Source organism: Calidris pugnax, unplaced genomic scaffold (assembly GCF_001431845.1).
Source record: "Calidris pugnax isolate Ruff unplaced genomic scaffold, ASM143184v1 scaffold15, whole genome shotgun sequence".
NCBI classification, from domain to species: Eukaryota; Metazoa; Chordata; class Aves; order Charadriiformes; family Scolopacidae; genus Calidris; species Calidris pugnax.
Window position 1 is genome coordinate 7914382 of NW_015090774.1, and position 21767 is coordinate 7936148.

The 21767-nt window shown below is 60.1% G+C and overlaps 3 protein-coding genes across 3 annotated transcripts in view; 1 reads left to right on the top strand and 2 right to left on the bottom strand.

Annotated features, from left to right (window-relative positions):
* Positions 1-5544: 5544 nt before the first annotated feature.
* On the top strand, positions 5545-6894 carry CLDN23 (claudin 23). The gene has a single exon (XM_014943418.1). The coding sequence runs from the start codon at positions 5784-5786 to the stop codon at positions 6483-6485; it is 702 nt and encodes a 233-aa protein (XP_014798904.1). The 5' UTR covers positions 5545-5783; the 3' UTR covers positions 6486-6894.
* A 714-nt stretch (positions 6895-7608) lies between these two features.
* Positions 7609-12067, bottom strand: LOC106888674 (prolow-density lipoprotein receptor-related protein 1-like). Its single transcript, XM_014943081.1, has 12 exons — positions 11998-12067; positions 11586-11769; positions 11110-11311; positions 10877-11041; positions 10404-10604; positions 9767-10310; positions 9521-9649; positions 9226-9333; positions 8899-9135; positions 8345-8768; positions 7989-8124; positions 7609-7685 (listed from the first exon to the last, which is right to left on the bottom strand). Exons 1-12 carry the CDS (start codon positions 12065-12067, stop codon positions 7629-7631), a joined length of 2457 nt encoding a protein of 818 aa, XP_014798567.1. The 3' UTR covers positions 7609-7628.
* A 58-nt stretch (positions 12068-12125) lies between these two features.
* LOC106888683 (prolow-density lipoprotein receptor-related protein 1-like) overlaps positions 12126-21767 on the bottom strand; it is a 14705-nt gene continuing 5063 nt past the window's right edge. The window contains exons 2-22 of the mRNA XM_014943089.1: positions 21274-21393; positions 20792-20911; positions 20475-20702; positions 20147-20260; positions 19937-20056; positions 19146-19271; positions 18838-19044; positions 18503-18671; positions 18196-18364; positions 17739-17964; positions 16858-17073; positions 16336-16644; positions 15906-16118; positions 15134-15736; positions 14507-14722; positions 14047-14285; positions 13835-13964; positions 13318-13496; positions 13013-13199; positions 12437-12655; positions 12126-12232 (exon numbers count right to left, since the gene is read on the bottom strand). Of these exons, the coding sequence (XP_014798575.1) occupies positions 12126-12232; positions 12437-12655; positions 13013-13199; positions 13318-13496; positions 13835-13964; positions 14047-14285; positions 14507-14722; positions 15134-15736; positions 15906-16118; positions 16336-16644; positions 16858-17073; positions 17739-17964; positions 18196-18364; positions 18503-18671; positions 18838-19044; positions 19146-19271; positions 19937-20056; positions 20147-20260; positions 20475-20702; positions 20792-20911; positions 21274-21393 (4217 nt within the window). The remainder of the gene's footprint in view (positions 12233-12436; positions 12656-13012; positions 13200-13317; positions 13497-13834; positions 13965-14046; positions 14286-14506; positions 14723-15133; positions 15737-15905; positions 16119-16335; positions 16645-16857; positions 17074-17738; positions 17965-18195; positions 18365-18502; positions 18672-18837; positions 19045-19145; positions 19272-19936; positions 20057-20146; positions 20261-20474; positions 20703-20791; positions 20912-21273; positions 21394-21767) is intronic.

Consider the following 21767-nt stretch of genomic DNA (forward strand, 5'->3'; position numbering starts at 1 on the left):
GAGCAAAACTCAGCAGTCAGTTCACCAGCAAGTAACATGGGAGTGAGAGGCAACTATCCTTCCATCCAAAACCTCCATGTAGTTCACAAATACAGAGGGGGAATTTCCTATCATCAAGACGGGAATATCATCCCACCCATGTTCTCATCCTGTCCACTATCAGAATTAAATTCCCATAGACTAGAAGCCCCACTGTTTCTCAGTCCCCAGAACAGGCTGGGACATAGCTGTCTCCCACCAAGGGCTTTCTCAAGGGGAAAGGTTTAAGCAGGTCTTTTCTCCTGCGGCCTTGGCCATACATCCAGTGGTTTGACCCACAGAGTCGACCAAACTGCTAGAAAATACGTAAAAGCACAGTCATAAGCCATCTGCGCTTTGGTTTCAGGCCTTTCAGCCTACCAAGAGATCAAGTACGTGCAGATGAGTCACATTTGCAGTGCCTAGATGAACCCCAACATGAAACACTGCTTTCTCCTTGCCAGTTGCAACATGCCCTGCACCCACGGGCATTTGCATTGCCCTTTAGCTCCCAAGTGCTATGTCCCAGGAGCTGGACAAACATGCAATTTCCACGGCCAGATGGAGCTTCAGCTGCTCTCTTCTCCCTGTCTGAATAAAGGCTGCATCTCCAAAACCCAGCACGAGAGCTTCATGTCCAAATCACTCTCAACCATTTCAGTATTGAGTCAGACAAAAATAGATCTAGCTGCAAAAAAGGCTTTTTATATCGTTCTCTGAACTGAAAGCAAATACTCAGAAGCAGCACTAGGCAATCTGGCAAGTCCAAGTGCAGCAGTTTGGAAGTGAGGGAGCTTAACGGCTGAGTGAATACCTGGGGGGCATCTAACGAGGCTTTCAACAACTCATTCCCAGGATCTAGCCTGAATAGTGTTCAGCCACAGCTGGGCTGCAGAAACAGAGCGCTCACTGAAGGATTTACTGCTCCCTGCAGGCGTTACGGGATGCTGCCCCCAAATTGCACGCTGTGTGCAGCTCCCTCACGCTGAGTTTTGAGCAGTGGGAACGGCCAAGACTCCTAGGGGCCACAGCCCTGAGTGTGATAAGCCACTGCTGGCTCACAGGCCTGGAGTGGGACCTGCCAGCATGGGGTCTGCAAGCCCTTGCACACCCAACACACCCCCTGGTCTCCGATAACCCTTCTAAAGTGCCTCCTGGGGGCTGCTGTCACCACTATGGCCAGTCTTAGGGTAGCAAGTCAATGGGCAAATGGAAGACTAATAAATCTGCTTGCAGAAATCATGCCCCAAAGGCTGGAGAGCTGGGGCATGGAGCTGCATGTTGGGTGCCAACCACCACTGCCTCTGGGAAGGACACACAGACGTCTGTTCCACGTTCAGCCAGCAAGGAGGACCACAGACCCTGTCTCGCCTGGGGTCTCGTCCTTGGCTTCCAGGCAGGCACAAAGACAGTAGTGTGTCCGTCCAGGGAGGAAGCTGGGAGCTGGTCTGAGAGAAGCCCATTGCAGCTGCAGCTGTTTGCACAATGCAGAGCGTGTCCCGGCTGCGCTCACACGCTTCCTGGGCTGTGGCTTGAAAGCAAGGAGTCGTCAATGGGGAACCCTCATTTTGCACTCCCAGAAACTCTCACACTCCAAATTCTAGAAGAAAAAGCAGCAAAATGGAACGATCAGAACCAAGTCCTTGAACCCCGACTTTATGAGACTTTCCCATAGGCTTAGACAACCAGGTCTAAGGCTAAAAAACCCAGCACGGGCTGTTTGAGCCATTTTTGCTCCCAGCCTGCAGGGACTCAGGGTTTCAACAGAGACAAACAGGTGGCCAGCGAGCCTGTCCAAGGGGCTAGACCAGAGGAAATTGCAATCTCCCAAGTGCGCTCCTGTGGGGTTCCCAGCCAGGCCCTGTCTCCTAGAGGAGGCAGGACACAGGGGGCTGCCAGGCTCTGCGAAGCACAGTCTCCTAAAATGGGAGAGAGGGCAAAGGACACACATCCAGAGCCCAGCGTTGTGCCTGCTGGGTACCTGCCAGACATAGGGCAGCCCAGGGAAGCACAGCACACGCACTGCCATTTGCCATGTCCGCAGACCTGACTGCCACGTGGCTCCGTGTCCAGCATGGGCCGAGGCCACTCTGAACCTGAGAAGCAGTCAGGTACAACATACCTTGCCTGACATGCAGGCAGTGTGGTGTTACAGGGGGGAACTTACCGTATGCGACGCCGGCGAAGCCCCAGGGTCAGTGGGATGTAAACAGGAATTACCAGCTGCAGGTTCCTGCTGAACAGCCCCAGCCCTGGCTCCCCCCTGCACGGCAAACAGGATGCTGAGAGATCCTGCTGCTGCTGCCGAGGACAAGCCTTATAGTGGGGAGGGGAAGGGAGTCAGAGTAGCCCCCTCGCAAATAGGTGATTCCTCCATGGTCTCGGTGTTATGAGCTCGGCAGACAGCATAGGGGCAGAGCTGTCTTTGTGCAGGAAAGCTCTTCTCCTCTCCAGAGCCACTTTTGTAAAGCTCAGCTGGACCCGGGAGTCTGGATCAGACTATGGATCCCAGAGGAAGCTTTGGAGACTGTTGCATGCATGTGTTCCCCAGCTGTGGCCATTTCTGACATCAGGCAAGGCCCAGCTATTATGGCCAAGTCTGCTCAGGTGGTGTGACAACGGTGTAACCCAAAAACCACTAGTCCTATCCCCACTGATCCTACACTGAGCCACTGTCACCTAAGAGGCACTAGTATTTGTCCAGTCCAGGATCCTGTCACCATCAGTGTCTGGAAGCAGGCAAACAGGGAGGCAGGGAACAGGCTGAACACAGCAATATTGCCCTAGATGCATGCCCAGCCTTCAACCATGTGGGGTATCTGAGGATGGAAGCAGCAACCACTCAATAGCCCACCATAGATTTTTATTATTTTTTTTTTTCCTTTGGAATTGATCTCAAGCTCTGACCATCCTGCCCTGGATCTTTTCCAGTTCCAGTTAGCTCAAGGTCTTCTGCTGCTCCTCCAATTAACAAAGAGGGGTTAAAAAATAATAATAATAATAATAAAAAGCAAGCCAACTCAACCAGGCCTGGATAAAGTTTCCATCACGTTCTTGAAGAGATGACTTTGCCAAGGTAGGAAAAACTTAGTCAGAGCCTTGGAGAAGTAGGAAACACCAAGTAAGGTGGCTTTCCCCACCCAGCAGCTAGGGAAATGTGGAAAGGAAGGCAGTTTCAGCTAGACCATTTTATCTCTAAGACCAGATGGCTTTAAATGCTTCCTCAGAGCTTGGAAAGGGCCAGGCTCGCCTTTGAATTGCTTTTCATACCACCTCGTTAGAAAGTAAAAGGGAAGAAATGAACAATCTATAACTTTATGGCATCGGGAAACAGCTCTGTTAATCCCGTTTCCTTCCCCGAGTTTACTCAGGGGGGTCATCCAGCCTCAGGGCCACATCACCTAATCTGTTTGTTGTTGCCCCGCAATCAGGAGCCTGGGCACCAGCACAAAGGGCAGACGCATCCTCCTGGGCATCATTATTAATACATTAGAAAGGTCTAGGTTGTTAAACCTGATCCCAGCGCTTAATTGTAAGGCTCCTGGCACCCAGCTTCTGCTCACTGCTGCAGATCCAGGTAGTGACCACCTCCCAAAACCAAGCCTGTGGGAGTGAGGGACAGAACATCACTGGGGGGACAGATGAGAGGAGAAGGAAGGTGCTTCTGGGAAAGACACCCTAGGGCAGGCACTGCAAAACCCAGGGTGGGGGCACCTGTGGCACCCCCTGCATCCCAAGCAGAAGGCCTCTAGATTTTTTGGCCTGTCTGGGAAAATTGGGGGCAAATCCAACAAGACGCAGAATTTCTCCCTTTCCAGCAGGGCTGGTGCATGCCCCACTCACAGGTCTGGGACAGGGAGCAAAGCCCTCACCAGCCATGCAGGGTTCAGGGCTTGTTCCCACCTGCTCACAGCTACATCTCAGTCTGGCTGGTCCATAGGTGACCACTGATTTACCTGCTAGCATTGCCACCAAGCTGTGTTTTGTCATCATAGTAAAAACCTCCTGAGCTCTGGAGGACCCACCATGCCACCCAGCCTTCCTTTCCCTCCACCTCCCTCTCCTCCAAGAGGACTATGTCTTCTCACAGCCAACCTCCATCTTGTGTCCAAATGGAAAGGAAAATACAGCCTCCTGTGAGAGTCAGAACTAGAAGATTTTGGGCTCTTTCAGTGCCTGCTCCCATCAGGGGTAGGGGTCCCATGGCAGAAGGCAACCTTGGGCAACGCATCAGGCAGGCAGCATTTGGTCTGTTGGTTGGACCCACAGCTCCAAGGGCAGTAACAGGTGGCTTGGCGTGGGGTCAATAGCTGGAGCAGGGGAGAAGTTAAAAGAGCTAATGGGACAGAAAGAGAAACAGCAAGCCCTAGCTTAGTTTCTCAGCTGAGGAGTGCCAAATTTTAGCAAACTACTAGCTGCGTATGACAAATCCAGGTGTCCCCAGTCTGGAGCTACACAAAGCTGGCTGTCAGTGTTGCTGCCCTGCAAATTCAGCTGGGGGCACGAGCCACTGGCTGAGTCCAACCCACCCCTCCCTTCCAGCTGGGCTGAGATCTAGTGACCAACAGCTCCGCTATCCGTCTCCAAAAGGATCCGGCACCCGTAGACCAGAAGGGCTTCAGGGGCCCTCAGGGAAATAGCTGTAGGATGGAGGACTGGGGAAGGGAGATGGGGAGCAGCTGGCCCACCCAGCCCTCCAGGTGGCCGAGGCCACAAGACCAGCAATGCAAAGATGCTGTGGGGCACAAAGGTGCAGTCAGCCTTCCAGGTCAGCTGGGGCTGTTTATCCCAAACTAATCCACAGAGGATGCTGCCCTCTTTTGGGCTCAGCATGACTGGCAGAAATTCAGGGAAAATTGGAGAGTCCCAAGACCAGTGCTTTCTGGGGATCAAAACCCTACATAGGGGTTCTCAAATGCGATGACTTCCCATACCTGTTTCAGTGGATGTCCCAGGGACTTTTCCAACAAAGAGCCTGCTGGCTGCTGCACCTGCGGGTGGCCTCTGAGCGCAGCCTGGGAAGGGAAGAGCAGGGCCAAACTCAGGAGCAATCCCTGAAGGAAAGGGAGATACTTGCTGGGATGAAGACGAAGAAGATGAAGGCTGGGGGTGGGAAGGTCTCCTGGGCCTGGGGGGGACCACGGGGTCCTTACCAACTCTGAGAGCTGCTAGCATTTCATCTTAATTAATGATTTTCATAAATTAATTCAGTTGAGAGCAAAAATCAGTTTAACCAAGGGATCCATAACAAGGTTCTCTGCTTCCCCAGCAAGGAGGAGTAGGGACTGAGCGCTGCCAAGCCCTGGGGTGACGCCAAGACCTCCCAGCACCACCTGCACCCCGGGGGTGGCTGACTGCTCCCCACATCCCAGCCCTGCTCCCTTCCAGCAGAGCTTTGGTGGTGGTGCCTGGAGGCTCCTGCACCCCAGCCCTGCCTGCGCCGCTCCTGCCTGCGCCTCTCCTGCCTGCACTTCCTCCTGCCGCTGGCACCTCCCCGCAGCCCTGAGCACAGCCGGGACAGGGTGGCCCGCCCCGGCTCCGCGGGCTGCCCACCGTACAGGGCACTCTGGGACTACTGCCCTGCCAGCACCAAGCAGCTCTGGGGCACCAGTGCCACCTCTTCTGCCCAGGTGACGGGTGGCAGCAGCAAGACCCAGCTCCCCTGGAGACCCCCCCTGTCCCCCCGCTGCGACCTCTCTGGCTCCGGCGAACGGGAACGGGAGTTGGAAGCCCACACGGGAGCCTGCCTCACCCACCTCCCCAGCATGCGGACGCCGACAGAGATGATCGTGGGGATGGTGCTGTGCCCTTGCGGGCTCCTGCTGACCTTCACGGGCACAGTGGCACCCAACTGGAGGCAGGTGAGCCACATTTCCAACCAGCCCGTTGACTTTGTCTTGGAGCAGGGCATCTGGGACATATGCAGAGAGCTGCAGAGCAGCCACGACCGCCTCTGTGGGCAGGCTGATGAGCTGGGCTACTTTGAGCAATTGCCCGTGCGGGTGGCCCAAGGGATGATGCCCACCTCCATGGCTCTCACCCTCCTGGGCCTGATGGTGGCTTCCTTGGGGGTTCGCTGCTGGCAGAAGGAGCCACGGCATCTGCTGGCTGGTGTGGCTGGGCTTATGCTGCTCCTCTCGGGGCTGCTGAGCCTGGTGCCTGCCTCCTGGTACACCCACGAGCTGTGGGCACTGCCTGCACCAGATGGGGGCACGCTGGTTGCAGGCTACAGCTTGGTGCTGAGCTACTTGGGAAGCTGTCTGGAGATCTTGGGGGGGCTGGCCCTCACCCTCAGCTTCCACCACTGCTGCAAGGAGCGCAGGGCCCCCAAACTGCCCCCCAGCTCTTCGCTGGATGCGGGGCCGTGGTCCACCTCTAGCGCTTACTGCAATCCCTGGAATGTGCTGGGGGATGAGCAAGACAGAAAAGACCAGAGGAGCACCCTGCCTTGTGACTCGGATTTGTAAACCCCACAACAGGGACAGCAGTGGGCACTGGCCAGCCCTCCTGCCTGGTGCTGAGAGTGGCACTGGCCCCTGCTTCTCCAAGCCATGCCCTTCTCTTGGGGCACCTCACAGCAGTCTGGAAACAAGACCAAGGACCTGGCTTGAATCTCTGCAACCTCCTCAAAAGCCAGCTGCACTCCAGGTCCCACAAGTGTGCCAAAGCTGTGCTGGGTTGAGGACCAGCCCTGGCTCCAGTCCCTCCGTGTGACTTTTAAGCTCATCCTCCTGCACCGTGCAGCAGCTTGGACAAAGGGAGCTCTGGTGTTCCCATGTAAGCAAGGTACAGGTTAGCACCATGTAGCTGTCAGGGCTGGGAATAGGGGAGGGGAGCACCTCCCACATCTCTCTGCAAACAGCAAAATAAATGAAGAGGAACGGGTCTGTGCTGTGGGATGGTTATGGGCTTTCTGCCAGGCAGGCTGGGCTGAGAGCCAGTGGGCTTGGCTAACCCAGCTCCCCCCTGTTTGGCCTGAAGCCGGGAAGAAAGGTCTGTAAAAGGGGACAGGGAGCTGTTATAGCACCTTCCTCAAGGACCTTGAGCCCATGGTCAAAATGTGTTCTGGAAGAAGTTTCTCCTTGCTTGAACACAGGCACTTCAGGGGGAGAAAAAAGCAATTACAGGCAAAAAAGTAGCATATATTTCCCCTTTCATAGTTAGCTTGGTATGAGGTGGTAAAACTGGTCTCACGGGTTTATAAGGGACACTTAGGAGGTCAGAACTGCACTATAAAATCCTGGTCTGCACCCTGCACAACAGGGCAAGGGCTGAGCCAGCTTTCTTGCTGAGCTATTCAGCCAGATTTCTACCCTGGGTGAGCCCAAAGCACCCCGGTCAGCAATCTAAGCCCTGCTGCAGGGGGACAGTGGATTGAGATGCCCTAAGTGTGGTTAAGGGGTGGTACAGGATACACCCTGCAGTGGGAGATTGGATTCAGGTAGCTCAGAGTGTGCTGGGGCTGGAGACTTCCTGAAAAACCTCCCCAAAGCCTTTTGCTCTACTGTAAGTTCCCTAGAGCTTAGAGATCTGGGAAAAACAAACCAACCTCCCCTCCCTGACCCACACACAAACCACAATGGCACCAGAAACGCTGCACAAATGTTCCTTTATGAAAGTACAGTGTCGGGGTGAGATGATCCCTTCCTCAGCGGGGCTGGCAGCTCCTGCAGAGACCACAGACAGACAGGTGCATCAGGGATGAGTCTGAGCCAACCTCCCTGGGCCCACCCCACACCTTGGCACAGGGGCTCCAGCCACAGGCAGAGGGTGACACAGCCCCTGTACCAGCCAGACTCCAGGCACCCCCAGGTCTCACCCCTCGCCCTCAGCAGGAGGGCAGAGCTTGCCTCAAGAGAGGGCACCGGGTCAGCACTAGCCCTAGGGAGGGATCTGCATATCAGGGGTCCTTTGGGGCACCCCATGGTGGCAGAGGGTCCCTACCAGGGCTTGCTCCAGATGCTACTCACCTCCTTCCCATCGTAAGCTTCATTCACAAAGGTGTCACTCTTGGGGGGAAGCTCTTCCTCCTCCTCATCCTCTTCCTCAGGGTCACTTTCACGGTGGTACAAGGTCAGCACTCGGGTGGAGGCAGTGCTTGAAGTCCTGGGGAGGGGAAAACAAAAAAAAGTACACTGAGGATGGCATGGCCATTTCGTAGAGGCACAGCAGATCCCAAGGTCCTGCCATAACCCCCCATAATAGCCTGCCAGGATGATCAGAGTTGAGTGCCCCAGGACACCACGCTGCCCCTGAGTGGGGAGACCCCTGTCCCCCTCCATCCCCAGGTGTACCTGGTCCAGCCAGTCCCGAGTCCAGAGCTCACCTCCTCCGCCTGTCCCGCTTCCGCATGTAGGCCAGGGCCCCCACAGCAGCAGCGGCAAGCAGCAGGAGCACGGCCACCCCCAGGGCAATAGGACCAGCAACGGGCTGCACCTCTGCCTCCTCACAGTAGTCACCACGGTAGCCCAGGGCGCAGTGGCATCTTACTCGCCCAGCCTCGATGGCGCATTCCCCACGCAGGTTACACGTCTCACTGCTGCACGGCATGGCTCCCAGCACCTCCTCGGTGCTGGGGGGTACCAGGAAGGGCTCTCCGTGCTCCTGGGGGCCAGGGGCTGTGGGCAGGCTGGGACCAGGCTGCAGAGGCTTAGGTGCAGCTGTGGGTAAGGCTGGTTTCTGTTCTTTCACGTGGGATGTACTTGATGGTGCCACCATGGGGACTTGGGTCCCCACCTCCGCAGAGGGGCCTGGAGGGATGGACATAGATGAAGCAGGGACCCAGGTGAGACCCTCCTTCCAAAACTGGGGGGGACTGGGCAGGCTCCCCCTGCGCTCAGCCAGGATGCCTGCACACCCTGGCTGAGGGTAGGCACTCACAGTCAGACTCGTCGGAGCCATCAAGGCAGTCGGGGCGCCCATCACAGACCTGCTCTCCAGAGATGCAGCTCTGGAGGTCAGGGCAAGCCCGGAGCGGGGCCGGGCAGGGCAGTGCAGGTGTGCATGCCACCCCACGCACCAGGTGGTAGCCAGGAGAGCAGCGGCACAGCCGCCCTGCAGGGTTGGGCAGGCAGAGCTGGGCACAGCCCCCGTTGCTCTTCGCACAGCCATTTGTGCCTGTGAAAACAGCATGGGTTAAGCATGGCCACCACAGGACACAACTCGACCCTCCCCAGATGCTCCAGGCTGGGCCAGCCCCAGACCCACCTTCCTGGGAGAACTGGCTGTAAATCCTCATGGCTACCAACTCCTGCTCCATTGGGAACCACCAGCTCTCGGCCCGCTCCAGCCGGCTGTGCCAGATCTTGCTAGAGCCTGGAGACAGATGGGGTTCAGCACTGCTCCACCTCCTCCCACAAGGGTGCTCGGGATGGGAGGCGGGGACCCCCAGCCTGCCTTTCACCCTGGGGAGGCGCAGCCTGCACCCCAACAGGGACTGGCAGAGACCCCTGTGTCCCGGTGCAGAAGGAGGATCTGGACAGCACATAGCAAATGGACTCGCCGTTGGTTGAGGTCGTGCTCCAGAGCAGAAAGCCTTCTCCGACGGCGAAGAGCGAGAGGCCGTGCAGCCCTTCCCGCACCACACGGAAGTGGGATCCGTCCAGCTCAATGCTGCTGATGGTGCCTCTCTCTGCAGGGCACAGACGCAGGGGCATCAGATGGCGAGGGCAGGGGGGCAGAGAGGGCTCTGGGCTGCCCCTTGGGGGCCATGCCCTCAGACCAGGTGCCACAACTCAGCCACACTCACCCCGGTCTGCCCAGTACAGCCGGGTGCCAGCACCCCCGAAGGCGAGGCCGGTGGGAGCCCGGGCTCTCCTCCAGACGGCCCTGCGGCCGGTGCCATCCATGGCCGCACACTCCACTGTGGCGCTGGGCCTGCGGTTGCCAGCCGCCGTGACAAAGCACATGGTGGAGGCGCGAGGGCACAGGGCCAGCCAGGCGGCCCCCTGCAGCCCCTCGCTGAGCAGCACCAGGGCCCACCGCCCCCCGGCAGCTGCCACGTGGATGCTGGGCGGCTGCCCCCCAATCCAGTACAGGTTCCCGCTCAGCCAGTCCAGGGCCAGGGATGTCACCATGCCCTCCACAGCCACCGCCTGCTTCCAGGACAGCCGGCCCCAGTCCTTCATGCGCAGTAGCCCAATGGAGTCACCCCCCACCTCTGCAAAGTATAGGCTCTTGTCTTTCACTGCGTAGTCGATGGCCGTCAGGTGGCCCACCTTGGCCAAGGGCAGAGCCCGGTGCTGGGGAAAGCCTTGGGATCCAGCCGTTGTGGGCAGGTCCTTCAGGTAGACCTGGAGGAAGGAGGCAGGACCAGGATGGGACCCCCGCTCCCCTGACGGCAGCGAGGATAGCAGCCCCTAGGGGCTGGCTCCAGAGGATGGTACCTGCGCCACAGCTGCCGGTGACACCAGGAGAGCAAAGGCTGAATCACGGAGGGGCAGGCAGGTGGTCTCATCGGCAGCCAGTGTCAGCCCGGTGGGGCACCGGCACTGCCCGGCGTGCCTGGCGCTCAGCAGGCACAGGTGGGAGCAGCCACGCGACACGCAGGGGTTGGGGGACACGGGGCGCAGGGCTGGGTGCATCACCTGCGGGAAGGGCAGGCTCAGCTCAGCTGAGCACAGCTGACACCACGCCATGCTCCTGAGGCCCCGACACAGCCCAGCTGGGGGCAGGATGGTGAGGCAGAGGTGCTCCAAGAGGACCAGAAACCCTCAACCACAGGGACTGCTGCCCAAGGACCACCAAGATGGGAGTACAGGTCCCAGTGCCTCTGTGCTTGGAGGAGGGCAGGGCCATGCAGGGTGGCAGCCCCAGGAGGGCTGGTGCAGCAGGGTTTGGGGCTCCCTTGGGTAGGTACCTGGAGGCCATGGGGCTGCCCATGTCGCTTCAGAAGCACGGTCCTGTTCTTGCCGCTGTCCTTGTCCACCTGCTGCACGGACCATGCCTTCCTCTCTGACCAGTAAAGCTGCCCCTCACACACAGCCGCCGCAAAGGGGCTCCGGACCCAGCCCAACTGCAGGACCTGGCAGAGAAGCTGTGAGCATCCACGCTGGCCACCATCAGGGCCCCATCACCAGAGCCTCAACACACCTTCACACTGGTGCCATCCAGATGTGCAGAACCAATGCTGCCCAGCTTCTCATCCAGCCAGAAGATCCTCTGTGTGGGCAGGTCAAGGGCCAGTGCTGTGGGCCAGCCCAGCCCCTGGGCCAGTAGCACATGCCGCCGACTCCCATCCATGGTGGCTTCCATCAGCCGTGGGTGTCTCCCCACTTCTGACCAGTACAGCAACCTGGCAGGAAGAGAGGTGCTGGCCCACAGACCTGCCACATCATCATCCCAGTATCAGTGCAGCCCAGAGGCACTGCGGGGAGCTTCCCATCCCATCAGGGATGCACTGAGAGCTCCACCCAGGGCAGAGGCAGGTGCCTGGACCCCTTCTTCCCCAGCTGCACAGCCCCAGTTGAGGTCATCCCAACTCTTCCCCATCCTGTTGCCTGCCCCTGTGGAGGAAAATAGAACAGGGATGGCAAGGAAGTCCCTGTTTCCTCTTGTCCCAGCCTTACCCTGCCAGTGGCTGGAGCACCAAGGAGTGGGGCTGGTCCAGATCTCCATCCATCACCACAGTGTACTCTGGTGTCCCTCTCCAGGTAGCTCCCAGGCAAGTGGCCAGCACCTGCCCTGCTGCCCCATCCGTCCAGTACAGGTTCCTCCCGAGCCAGTCCACTGCTATACAGTCTGATCTCACACCTGCAACACACCCAAGAATCATCACCTGGGGGGTGACAGCTGCACAGCCCTTTGGCACAATGCTCCCAGCCCATGTCCCCTCCATCCCAGAAGATCTGGCTCCTCACAACCCTGCTCCTACCAGCATGTCTCCACACAAGGGGACAGAGCCTGGCACCCCACTGTAACCTAGAGATTGCACAGCCACAGAAAGGCCAGCCCTGCTAACCCCACGCTGTCACAGCCCACCTTTCACCAGTGTGCCTTTCTTGCCCGAGTTGAGGTCCTGCCAGCGGATGCTCTCTGTGGCCAGGTCCATCCAGAAGACTTTCCTCTCCACCAGGTCATAGTCGAGCGAGAAGACAACGCGATCCTTGTCAGCAGCCAACAGCACCTCCTCTGGCCAGCACCTGCCCTGCTGCCCCATCCGTCCAGTACAGGTTCCTCCCGAGCCAGTCCACTGCTATACAGTCTGATCTCACACCTGCAACACACCCAAGAATCATCACCTTTGGCACAATGCTCCCAGCCCAGGTCCCCTCCATCCCAGGAGCTCTGGTTCCTCACAACCCTGCTCCTACCAGCACCTCTCCACACAAGGGGACAGAGCCTGGCACCGCGCTGTAACCTGGAGATTGCACAGCCACAGAAAGGCCAGCCCTGCTAACCCCACGCTGTCACAGCCCACCTTTCACCAGTGTGCCTTTCTTGCCCGAGTCGAGGTCCTGCCAGCGGATGCTCTCTGTGGCCAGGTCCATCCAGAAGACTTTCCTCTCCACCAGGTCATAGTCGAGCGAGAAGACAACGCGATCCTTGTCAGCAGCCAACAGCACTTCCTTATGCCCACTCCGCAGGCCATAAGACAACACCTCTGACTGCACGGCCACCAGCAACATGGGCTCTGGTCCTGGGGCAACACAGAGCCACCCAGACCTTGCTCAGTGCTGGTGGCCCCACAGCCCCAGTACATGCAGGCAGAGAACATGACACTCACAGGCATTGGAGCCTGCTGGAGCTTGGCCCTACCACACAGCATGTTCCCCAGCTAGGGCAGAGGGATTTTCCGACTGGCCACAGGCTGGCAAGCAGCAGCTCACAACTGAGTGGGGCTTGGAAGGCCATGTGGCAGAGGGAACAGGGCCATTTCTGGGACTACAAGGCTCCCCATGGGCAGCCAGCACAGAGGGATGGGTACCCACCAGCTCCTGGTGTACTCCCAGAGTGCCAGGGACCCTCAGTGGTCCTTGGCCATCCCAGGGCTTACCAGTGAGTTTGCAGACGCGACCATCAGGCTCCAGCAGGTAGCCAGTGAGACAACCACAACTGTAGGACCCCGGGGTATTGAGGCAAGTGTGGGTGCAGGCTTCCTCACCCTGCTCCGTGCACTCATCTATGTCTACGCATGACAGACCATCCTCAGCCAGCCAGTAGCCTGGGTGACACCAGCACCGCTGTGGGGAAAGAGGCAGTCAGGGTTTCCCCCCTTAGGGACACATGAGGCTCCTTCCTGCAGCTGGACCAGAGCAGCACGGCAGGGTAAGCCCCTGGAGCAGGGCTGCTGGCACTCACGGGGCCCTGGGGCGAGGAGTAGCAGAGATGAGCGCAGGACCGCTGGCAGGGCACAGAGCAGTTCCCCGCCTCGTCTGAACCATCCGTGCAGTCCTGCTGGCCGTCACACACCAGGGATGCGTTCAGGCAGGGCCCCAGTCCACATGGGTACTCGTGACTCTGGCAGGGAGCAGGCTGACCTGCAGGGACATGCGGAGAAGGCTGCCCTGAGCCTTGTCCACCAGCTCTTTTGGCTCAGCTGGAGCAGAGTCAGCTGCTCCCACAGGGTGCCCAGGGCTTACCACAGCCATGTCCAGAGCTGTGCCTACAGCCTGGCTTCAGGCTACCCTAATCCCAACAGCACCAGCCCTATAGGGACAACAGCTACCCAGAGCGCCTGGAGCCACCACAGATGCTGGGAAGAGGCAACCAGCACGCAGGGCCTTTCGCCTTGGCACAGACACGTCCCAACCTCCCTCTGTGCTGGGCACCCACCAACCACCCCTGGGTGAGGGGACAAAAGCAGGGTGCTGCTCACAGCCAGCCTCGTCGCTGCCATCCGTGCAGTCACTCTCTCCGTCGCAGCGCCAGACATCGGGGATGCACTCGCGGCCATGGGAGCAGCCCCACTGCAGGTTCCCGCACAGCCCTTCCTCCGAGGGACAGCCCTGCGAGAGCAGAGGGTGAAGAGGGCCACCAGCCCTTCTGGGAGGGAGCAGGGACAGGCTGTGTCCCCACCACCCCACCCACCTGCTCGTCTGTGCCATCCCCGCAGTCAGCGGTGCCGTCGCAGCGCCAGGCCTCCGGCACGCACTCCCCGCTGCGGGGACATGCCACCTCGCCCGGGCGACAGAGCAGTGGCCGGGGCACGGCGCAGCCCTCCTCATCTGAGCCGTCCCGGCAGTCACGGTCACCATTGCAGCGCAGGGCCAGGGCCACACACTGGCCACTCCGGCAGAGGAACTCAGTCGGGCTGCACTCCTTTGGTGCTGCAGGAGGGCCAGGACTGAGCAGGGGCACTGTCCCCATCCCCATCCCTGTCCCCATCCCCATCCCACTGGTGCAGGCATGGCACTGAGCAGGGCACAGCCCCTCCAGCTGGCTCAGCAGGTTGCCTCAGGCTCCTGGACCTGCAGGAAACCTGGTGCCACCCACCTGTGGGGCAGGCAACCCCCAGAAGCCCCTGTGCCACCCAGCCCCTGGGTCTCACCACAGCCCTGCTCATCGGCGTGGTCCAGACAGTCGGCGTGGCCGTCACACAGCCAGCTCTCGGGGACGCAGCGGGTGGCAGCATCGCAGCGCAGGGCACACTCCTGTGTGGGGGTCCAGCAGCCTGTCTCGTCCGAGGCATCGGGGCACTGTGGCACCCCATCACAACGCTCACCAGCCCCAATGCATGTGGCTCCGCTTGCACAGTGGAAGGCCCCTGGGGAGACAAGGGACCTCACTAAGCCTGCAGTAGACAGCCAGGATGCCCAGAACTTCTGTCAGGCTCCTAGAGACCTCAAATAGCCCCACTCTACAGTGACAGCACTTGGTCCCTCCTAGTCAGTGCATCTAGGTCCCAAGCAAGGTGACTGAGGTGGTCTCAGCTCAGCCACATCTAAGGTCACTGCAAGCAGCAGGGCCAGCAGACCTGTCCCCTTCTGAGGGTGCCTCCCCTCAGAGTGCCAAGCTCAGAATAAACCAGTATGCCACATCACAAGCATCAGAGCCCAGGACACACTCAGACCTTCCCAGGGCTGCATCCCACCAGCCTCACCAGGAAGCAGCCAGAAGCCCTAGTACAGGGTGATCCAGCTGCACAGGGAACTGAAAGCAGTCAGACTGCTCCTACCTGGGGTGTCGCAGAGCTGGGCACACCCATCCTCATCAGAGCCATCTGCACAGTCCTTTTCCCCATCACACATGTACTCCTGGGCCACGCACTCGGTGCCATCACGGCAGGGCACATGCGTACGAGGACAGGACAGATGGAGGACTGGGGTCAGAGGGCGTGCAGGGCTGGTTGTGAGGGATGGGGTAGGTGGCACTACCCGTGCAGGGCTGGTTGGGCGCTGGGTGGTAGTAGTTGGTTGTGTGGCAGTGGTCTTGGTTGGCAAGGACCGAGTGGTGGTAGTGGTGGTGCTGGTGGTAGTGGTGCTGGTAGTGATAGTGGTGCTGGTGGTGGTTGGCCGCACAGTGGTGGTTTTGGTTGGTGTAGTCCGGGCAGTGGTTAGCGCAGGAGTGGTCTTGGTTGATGTGGACTGGCTGGTAGTGGTTGGTGTTGTGGTAGCCTTGCTGGTTGGTGCAGGAGTAGTGGTGAGCACAGTGGTGGTCTTCCTTGGCGTAGGTCTCGTGGTGGAGGTGGTGGACTTAGCAGCAGTGGTGCTTGTGGTTGTCCTTGTAGTGGTGGTCATAGGTGGAGGGAGTGGCAGGGCAGACCCCTTGCTTGGTGGCACTGGCAGAGGCACAGGAACATGAGCCTGGGTTTGAGGCCGTGCCCTCCCCACATCCCAGGTACCTCCAAGAGCACCCCACAGCCAGACACCCTGCCCCAGCTCAGAGCAGCATAGGCCACCCAGTCCCATCAGGTACAGCACCAGGCACAGAGCCATGGCCAGTCTTACCAGCCTGTGGCTCCGAGCCCACAAAGGTCACCACTCCCTTCACGCCTGCTGCCGGCATGGACAGTACGAGGGCCAGCGTCCTCCGGTCCCACAGCAGAAGATCAGTCCCATTTGCTGACACCAGGTACGGCTCGAAGGCGGCCACAAGGCCATGGGACCAGCTGGGTGCCAGGGTGACTGCTTGCCGCTTGGTCAGACTCAGTGCCCGCAGGCCTGTGAAGCAGAGGGATGGTAGTATCCTGGTGCCCAGAGGCACCCCTCGTGGCCCAGCCCATGCCCCTACCACCCACAGTTATGGCAAGGACCTCATGGATGAGACCGTGGTCCTGCCCCATGGGACAGTCTGTTCCATAAGCGTGTAGGTATGGCTGGTCACCCCTGCCCATAGCAACCACCTCTGCTCCCTCCTCCAGATACCACCAGTGCTCACCCAGGGCTGAGCTCCAGAGCAGGCTGAAGGCTTTGCTATCCATGGCCGCAGGCAGGTCTCCAGGCCACGTCTCATTCCAGGCATTCCGGGGGGCACCCCCAGCCAGGCTGAGCTGCTGCAGGGGCTGCCCCCAGGCCAGCCAGTACAGAGCACCCCGCTGCCAGTCCAAGAAGAGGTGCTGGATGCTGCTGCGAGCACGGTGCAGGATGCGTGGGGACATGTCAGACGCCTGGATCACCCCGATGTCCCTCCGGTTACATGCGAGCCAGTAGAGGTCCCCCGAGCGGATGTCCACACGGGCAGAGCAGACTTGGCAAGGAGTAGCCAGGCAAGCAGTTATGGGATGTCCCATGACCCTGCTCCTCTGCCTGGGTCCTCCCTGGCCCTAAAACCAGGGCACAGCTTCCCAGTGCCTCGGCACAGCCCCAGCGTGGGCACCATGGGACTGCTGTGCTCTGCACCAAGGACCTCAGGGAGCACCAGGCAGGGGAACATGCCCTCCATCACCTCATAGGATCTCACCTTGCAGCCCAGTCGCAATGGCCTCTCCCCTGCCAGGGTACCCCACGACACGCAGCAGTGTCCCACGGTCATCTGTCCCATAGAGCACCGACCTCTGCCAGTCCACATCTTGCAGGTGAAGGGGCTCCTGCCACTCCTGCACCCGTTTGATGTGTGTTCCAGGGCCCACCTGCACCAGGGAGATGGTCTTCCCTGACGCATACACGATGGACAGCTCTGTGGGTTACAAGGGCAGTGTGTGAGCGTGGCCCCAGGGGCACTGGATGGGGCCACCAGCATGAATCAAGGCAGAAATGCGACAGCACTGGTGTGTGCTGGGAACCTCATCCCACCAAAGCCGCAGCCCCTTACAGCCCCACTCCGGCTCCCACAGGGATCCATCCCACCCCGGACAGCTTCTCCTCGCAGACCCTGCTCACCTGCACACTTCCCCGAGGACAGGAGGAAGAGGCCCTCCGGACACGCACACTTGTAGCCCCGTGGGTGCACAGGGGACAGGAGGCAAAGGTGGCTGCACAGTCCCGGAGCACACGCAGCAGTGTCCCCTGGGAGCAAGGGGACATTAATAGCTAAGGCAGCTATGACCTCCCACGCCTCTCCCGACCCCCAAGAACCACCGGCTGTCCCAGGCAGGGTAGCAGCGTCACATGTGGTAGGAGGGCTCAGCCAAAGCCATGGGACTCAGCAGCTTTTCTGTGGGTTCATATGTCCCCTCTGTCACAACCCCTCACCGCAGGGCCAGAAGAGCCATCAGGCAGGACCTGGTGGGCTCCAGGACCTGGTGGGCTCCAGGACCCAAGCTCAGCCTTCGCTGGCACCCAGGGAAGTAGTGGGGGTGCTGCCACCCCTGCAGCAGCGCGGGCACCTGGCAGGTTACTCACGGGGAGGCTGTCGCAGCGCATGCAGCACAGTGAAGGCTGAGATGGGGGCACGGAGCAGCACTGCGTGCTCCTGGGGAGAGGCCTGGGTGGCTGACACCAGCTCTGTGCCATCAGTCCAGAAGAACCGGCTCTCGAAGACAGCCAGGCCCAGTGGCTCAGTGTGGCTCCGCAGGACAGCAGGAAAGGAGTGGCGCCCGCTGCCATCCACCCGCAGCGTCTCGATGGACTGGGGACAAGGCAAGGCATGGTTACCACGTGGCACCTCCACACCCTGGCACTGTCCTTCATTGCCTTCCCTCTCCCAGCCCAGGAATGTGTGCCAGACCTGGGCACCTCTCCCTGCTCCCTCCCATGCCTTGCCCGTGGCCAGGAGGGAACCAGAGCCACCCTCCCCACTCCCACCTCATCACCTCCCAGCATCTGGGGGGTGCAGAGCTCTGCTACCCCACATCCCTACCTCCTTGTACTCGCTGATCCAGTACAGCCTGCCAGCCACATGGTCCAGGCTCAGCCCCACAGGCTCCTCCATGGACACCACTGTGAGCTCCCGCCGGTTTGAGCCATCCATGCCGGCTGCAGCAATGACCGTCCGGCCCCTCTGCCCGCGGTTGACCCAGTACAGGGACCTGGAGGCAGGAACTAAGCATCCACTTCATGGCATAACACTAGTGCTGCCACAGCCCCACAGCAAGGCATGACGTGGTCAGCACTGGCATCGCTCACCCAGGAGCCCAGGGCCAACCCTGGGTTCACACACTCCTCACCTTGCAGATGGATGCACTGTCAGCTGCTCTGGTGCCACGTTCTTCCCCAGCACTGTCACATAGCCCCGGCCATCGCCCAGACCCGCACAGATGGCTGTAGGGTGGCTGCTGGCCCAGTACAGCTGCCCTGTGAACCAGTCCACAGAGATGCTGTTCACCTCCCCGGCATCTGCAGAGACAAAGAGGTTTAAGACACACCACTTCTGCTGCAGGCCAGGGGGCAAAACCCAGGTTTGCTCCTTCCTCCATGGGAAAGGCAGGGCTGGGGTGGCAGGACAGCTCTCAACACCCATCTCAGCCCCGCTATGGCACCCAGCACCCTCGCTTCTCCCCACCTGCATAGAGGGGCCGTGTGCCCTTCCCTGGGAGGTGAGCACGGAGCTCGCCATCCTCAGTCAGCCAGTAGTAGGTTTCCCGGAGCAGGTCGTACACCAGGGCACGGGGTTCGGTCTCGCTGGAGAGCAGGGGTCGGTAGGCTTGGGTCCGCACATCCAGAAGGGCCAGGTCTTCTCCCACCGCCACCAAGATCTGCGTCGCGTTGTCTGCCAAGGCAAGGGGGCATGTCACCCGGTGAGCAGGGACCCGGCTAGCTGGGGGGACTGGCCAGCCCCTCCGACAGCCCAGGCTCCCCGGCTCACCCTACCTGCCACTTCACAGGCGGTGCCGTGCCGCAGGACGTAGCCCTGGAGGCAGGCACAGCTGAAAGCACCCGGGGTGTTGCTGCACAGCTGGCTGCAGGGGCTGTACTCCAGGGAGCACTCATCCACATCTGCAAGGATAGAATCATAGAATGGTTAGGGTTGGAAGGGACCTCAAAGATCATCTAGTTCCAACCCCCTGCCATGGGCAGGGACACCTCCCACTAGAGCAGGTTGCTCAAGGCCACATCCAGCCTGGCCTTGAACACTTCCAGGGATGGGGCATCCACAACTTCCCTGGGCAACCTGTTCCAGTGTCTCACCACCCTCATAGTAAAAAATTTCTTCCTGAGATCTAATCTGAATCTTTTTTCTTCCAATTTAAAACCGTTTCCCCTTGTCCTGTCATTACACCTCCTGGCAAAGAGTCCCTCCCCAGCTCTTCTATAGGCACCCTTCTATAGGCCGCTATAAGGTCTCCCCGGAGCCTTCTCTTCTCCAGGCTGATAGGTGCTGCCAGGAGCCTGCTGCAGGGCTGGGGCGAGCTGCCCCCAGGCAGCATGGCCACTGCTTGCCCAAGGACCACAGGCAGGCTCCCTAAGGTACCAAGATCTGCGTCCCAGCACACACCAGGGGACATGACCCAGACCCAGCCTTTGCGGGGCCAGCCATGATGCCCAGGCTGGAGCGGTGCTATGGCAGGCGTTCCCTCACAGCGCTGGCTCTGGGGAGACCCAGCTCTTGGCAGCCGAGGCCTTGTGTGCCCAAATCATGGGTGCCCTGACCCTCTCCTTACCAGCACAGCTCTGCCCGTCAGCCTGCAGCACCCAGCCAGTCCCACAGGAGCACTGCACACCCCAGTGCGTGTCAGCACACGTCTCCGCACAGCCCCCGTTGCGTACAAAGCAGCTCCGACCTGTGGGGGACACATTGGAGGGGTGACATGAGGTGGGCTCCCCGGCTCCCCCCTGCCCAGCCACATGGGCAGTGGCCACACACAACTCACCACATGTGCTGGGCTCATCAGTACCATCCAGGCAGTCGTCCTCGTCGTTGCACATCAAGGACTCCAGGATACACTTTCCCTCATCGCACCGCACCATGCCAGGTGGGCAGGGGGCTACGGCACACACAGCTCATATCAGGAGGGCAGACCCATACCAGGTGGGCACAGGGGAAGCCGTGGGGAGGCCTCGCAAAGCATCAACAGCTTCCTGGGATGCTTGCCACCACCCCAAGGGGAGCTGATGCCCAGGAAGGGAAAGCACCCCCTTCTTCACACAAGGCCTGGACAGGTCTCGCCCCGTCACAGAGCATCCAGGGTGCCCACTTACCGCAGACATCTTCATCCGAGGAATCGCCGCAGTCATCAATCCCGTTGCACTTCCACTCGGCCATGATGCACACCCTGTTCCTGCACTGCCACTGCCCAGGCAGACAGGGCTGCTGGGGACACCCCTCCTCGTCCCAGCCATCCTCGCAGTCCTGGTGCCGATCGCACAGCTCCCAGTGCGGGATGCAGTGGTGGGTGCCAGGACACTGCACCTTCTTTGCTCCACACACTGAGGGGACAGAGCAGCACCTCACACCTGGCTCTGTGCCCCCAGCCACCTCTCCTCAGCCCCCACCCCCCCCAGCTCAGACTACGTACCACAGTCCTGCTCATCAGAGCCATCCAAGCAGTCAGCAGCACCATCGCAACGCCAGCTGCTAGAAACACACCCGCCATCGTCACACTGCCAAACGTGGGGGTCACCACCACAGGCGACATCTGCAGGGACACCACACGGTCACTGGGACCTACTTACTCCAGAAAAGCTACAGGGGTCCCCTCCATCCTGGCATAGGGCAGGTGCTGGTAATGACAAAGGGCTGGCCCACAGCAGCCCCCAACAGGGCTCTCTAGCAGGTGGGGGCTGTCTCGTTCAGCATAGGATCCAGGATACGTTCCCATACCCTGGACATCCCCCAGGAGCTTTGTGGCACTCAGGTCCATGCAGGGTGCCACACAGGAGCCGCTGGCAGAGCCAGCAAGGTGCCTTTGGTCTGCCATACCCCACAACCCCCCACCAGAGCACCAGTCCCCCAGCCACCCCACGACTGAGGATGGGTGTCAGCTTCTCCCCCGCTCACCGCACTGCTCATCTGTCCCATCAGGACACTGCTGCTCGCCGTCGCAGAGCCAGGGAACGGGGATGCAGGCAGCACCGCAGGCAGCCTGGCGTGAGGCTGCACAGGTGGGGCTGGCAGGCGCTGCAGGAGAGAGGGACCCCAACCCACCATCAGCCTGGGCAACCACCAAGCGCTCGCCGGCAAGCATCCCACTCAGCCCCTCTACTTGGGGGTTCCAGCACAGCCCTGTGGAGAGGGGGGACTGGCCAGGGGGCACCCCAAGACCTCCTGCAAGGCTGGAGGGAGAACTGCAGCCTCTCATTTTCCCCCAGGGAAGGCAAGGACCCCCGCCAACCCCCCCCAGGGTGCAGGGACCCCCATGCTGGTCAGGGTGGGAAGGATGCCACAGAGGACAGAGACCCCCACATCACCGGGGGAAAGGCTGGGGACACCCCAGGGGGCAAGGACCCTCCCATAGCCCATCGCGGGCGGGGGGGGGAGGGGATCAAGCAGCC

Bases quoted from the DNA above. Each gene is read 5' to 3' on its own strand.
- CLDN23 (XM_014943418.1), top strand. From the start codon at position 5,784: ATGCGGACGCCGACAGAGATGATCGTGGGGATGGTGCTGTGCCCTTGC.
- LOC106888674 (XM_014943081.1), bottom strand. From the start codon at position 12,067: ATGGACCTGGCCACAGAGAGCATCCGCTGGCAGGACCTCAACTCGGGC. The intron at 9,334-9,520 runs GCGAGTCCATTT...ATCTGTCTCCAG, and splicing joins GAGCACGACCTCAACCAACG to GCTCTAGCAAGATCTGGCAC. The intron at 9,136-9,225 runs GTGGGTCTGGGG...CTGTTTTCACAG, and splicing joins CAGCCAGTTCTCCCAGGAAG to GCACAAATGGCTGTGCGAAG.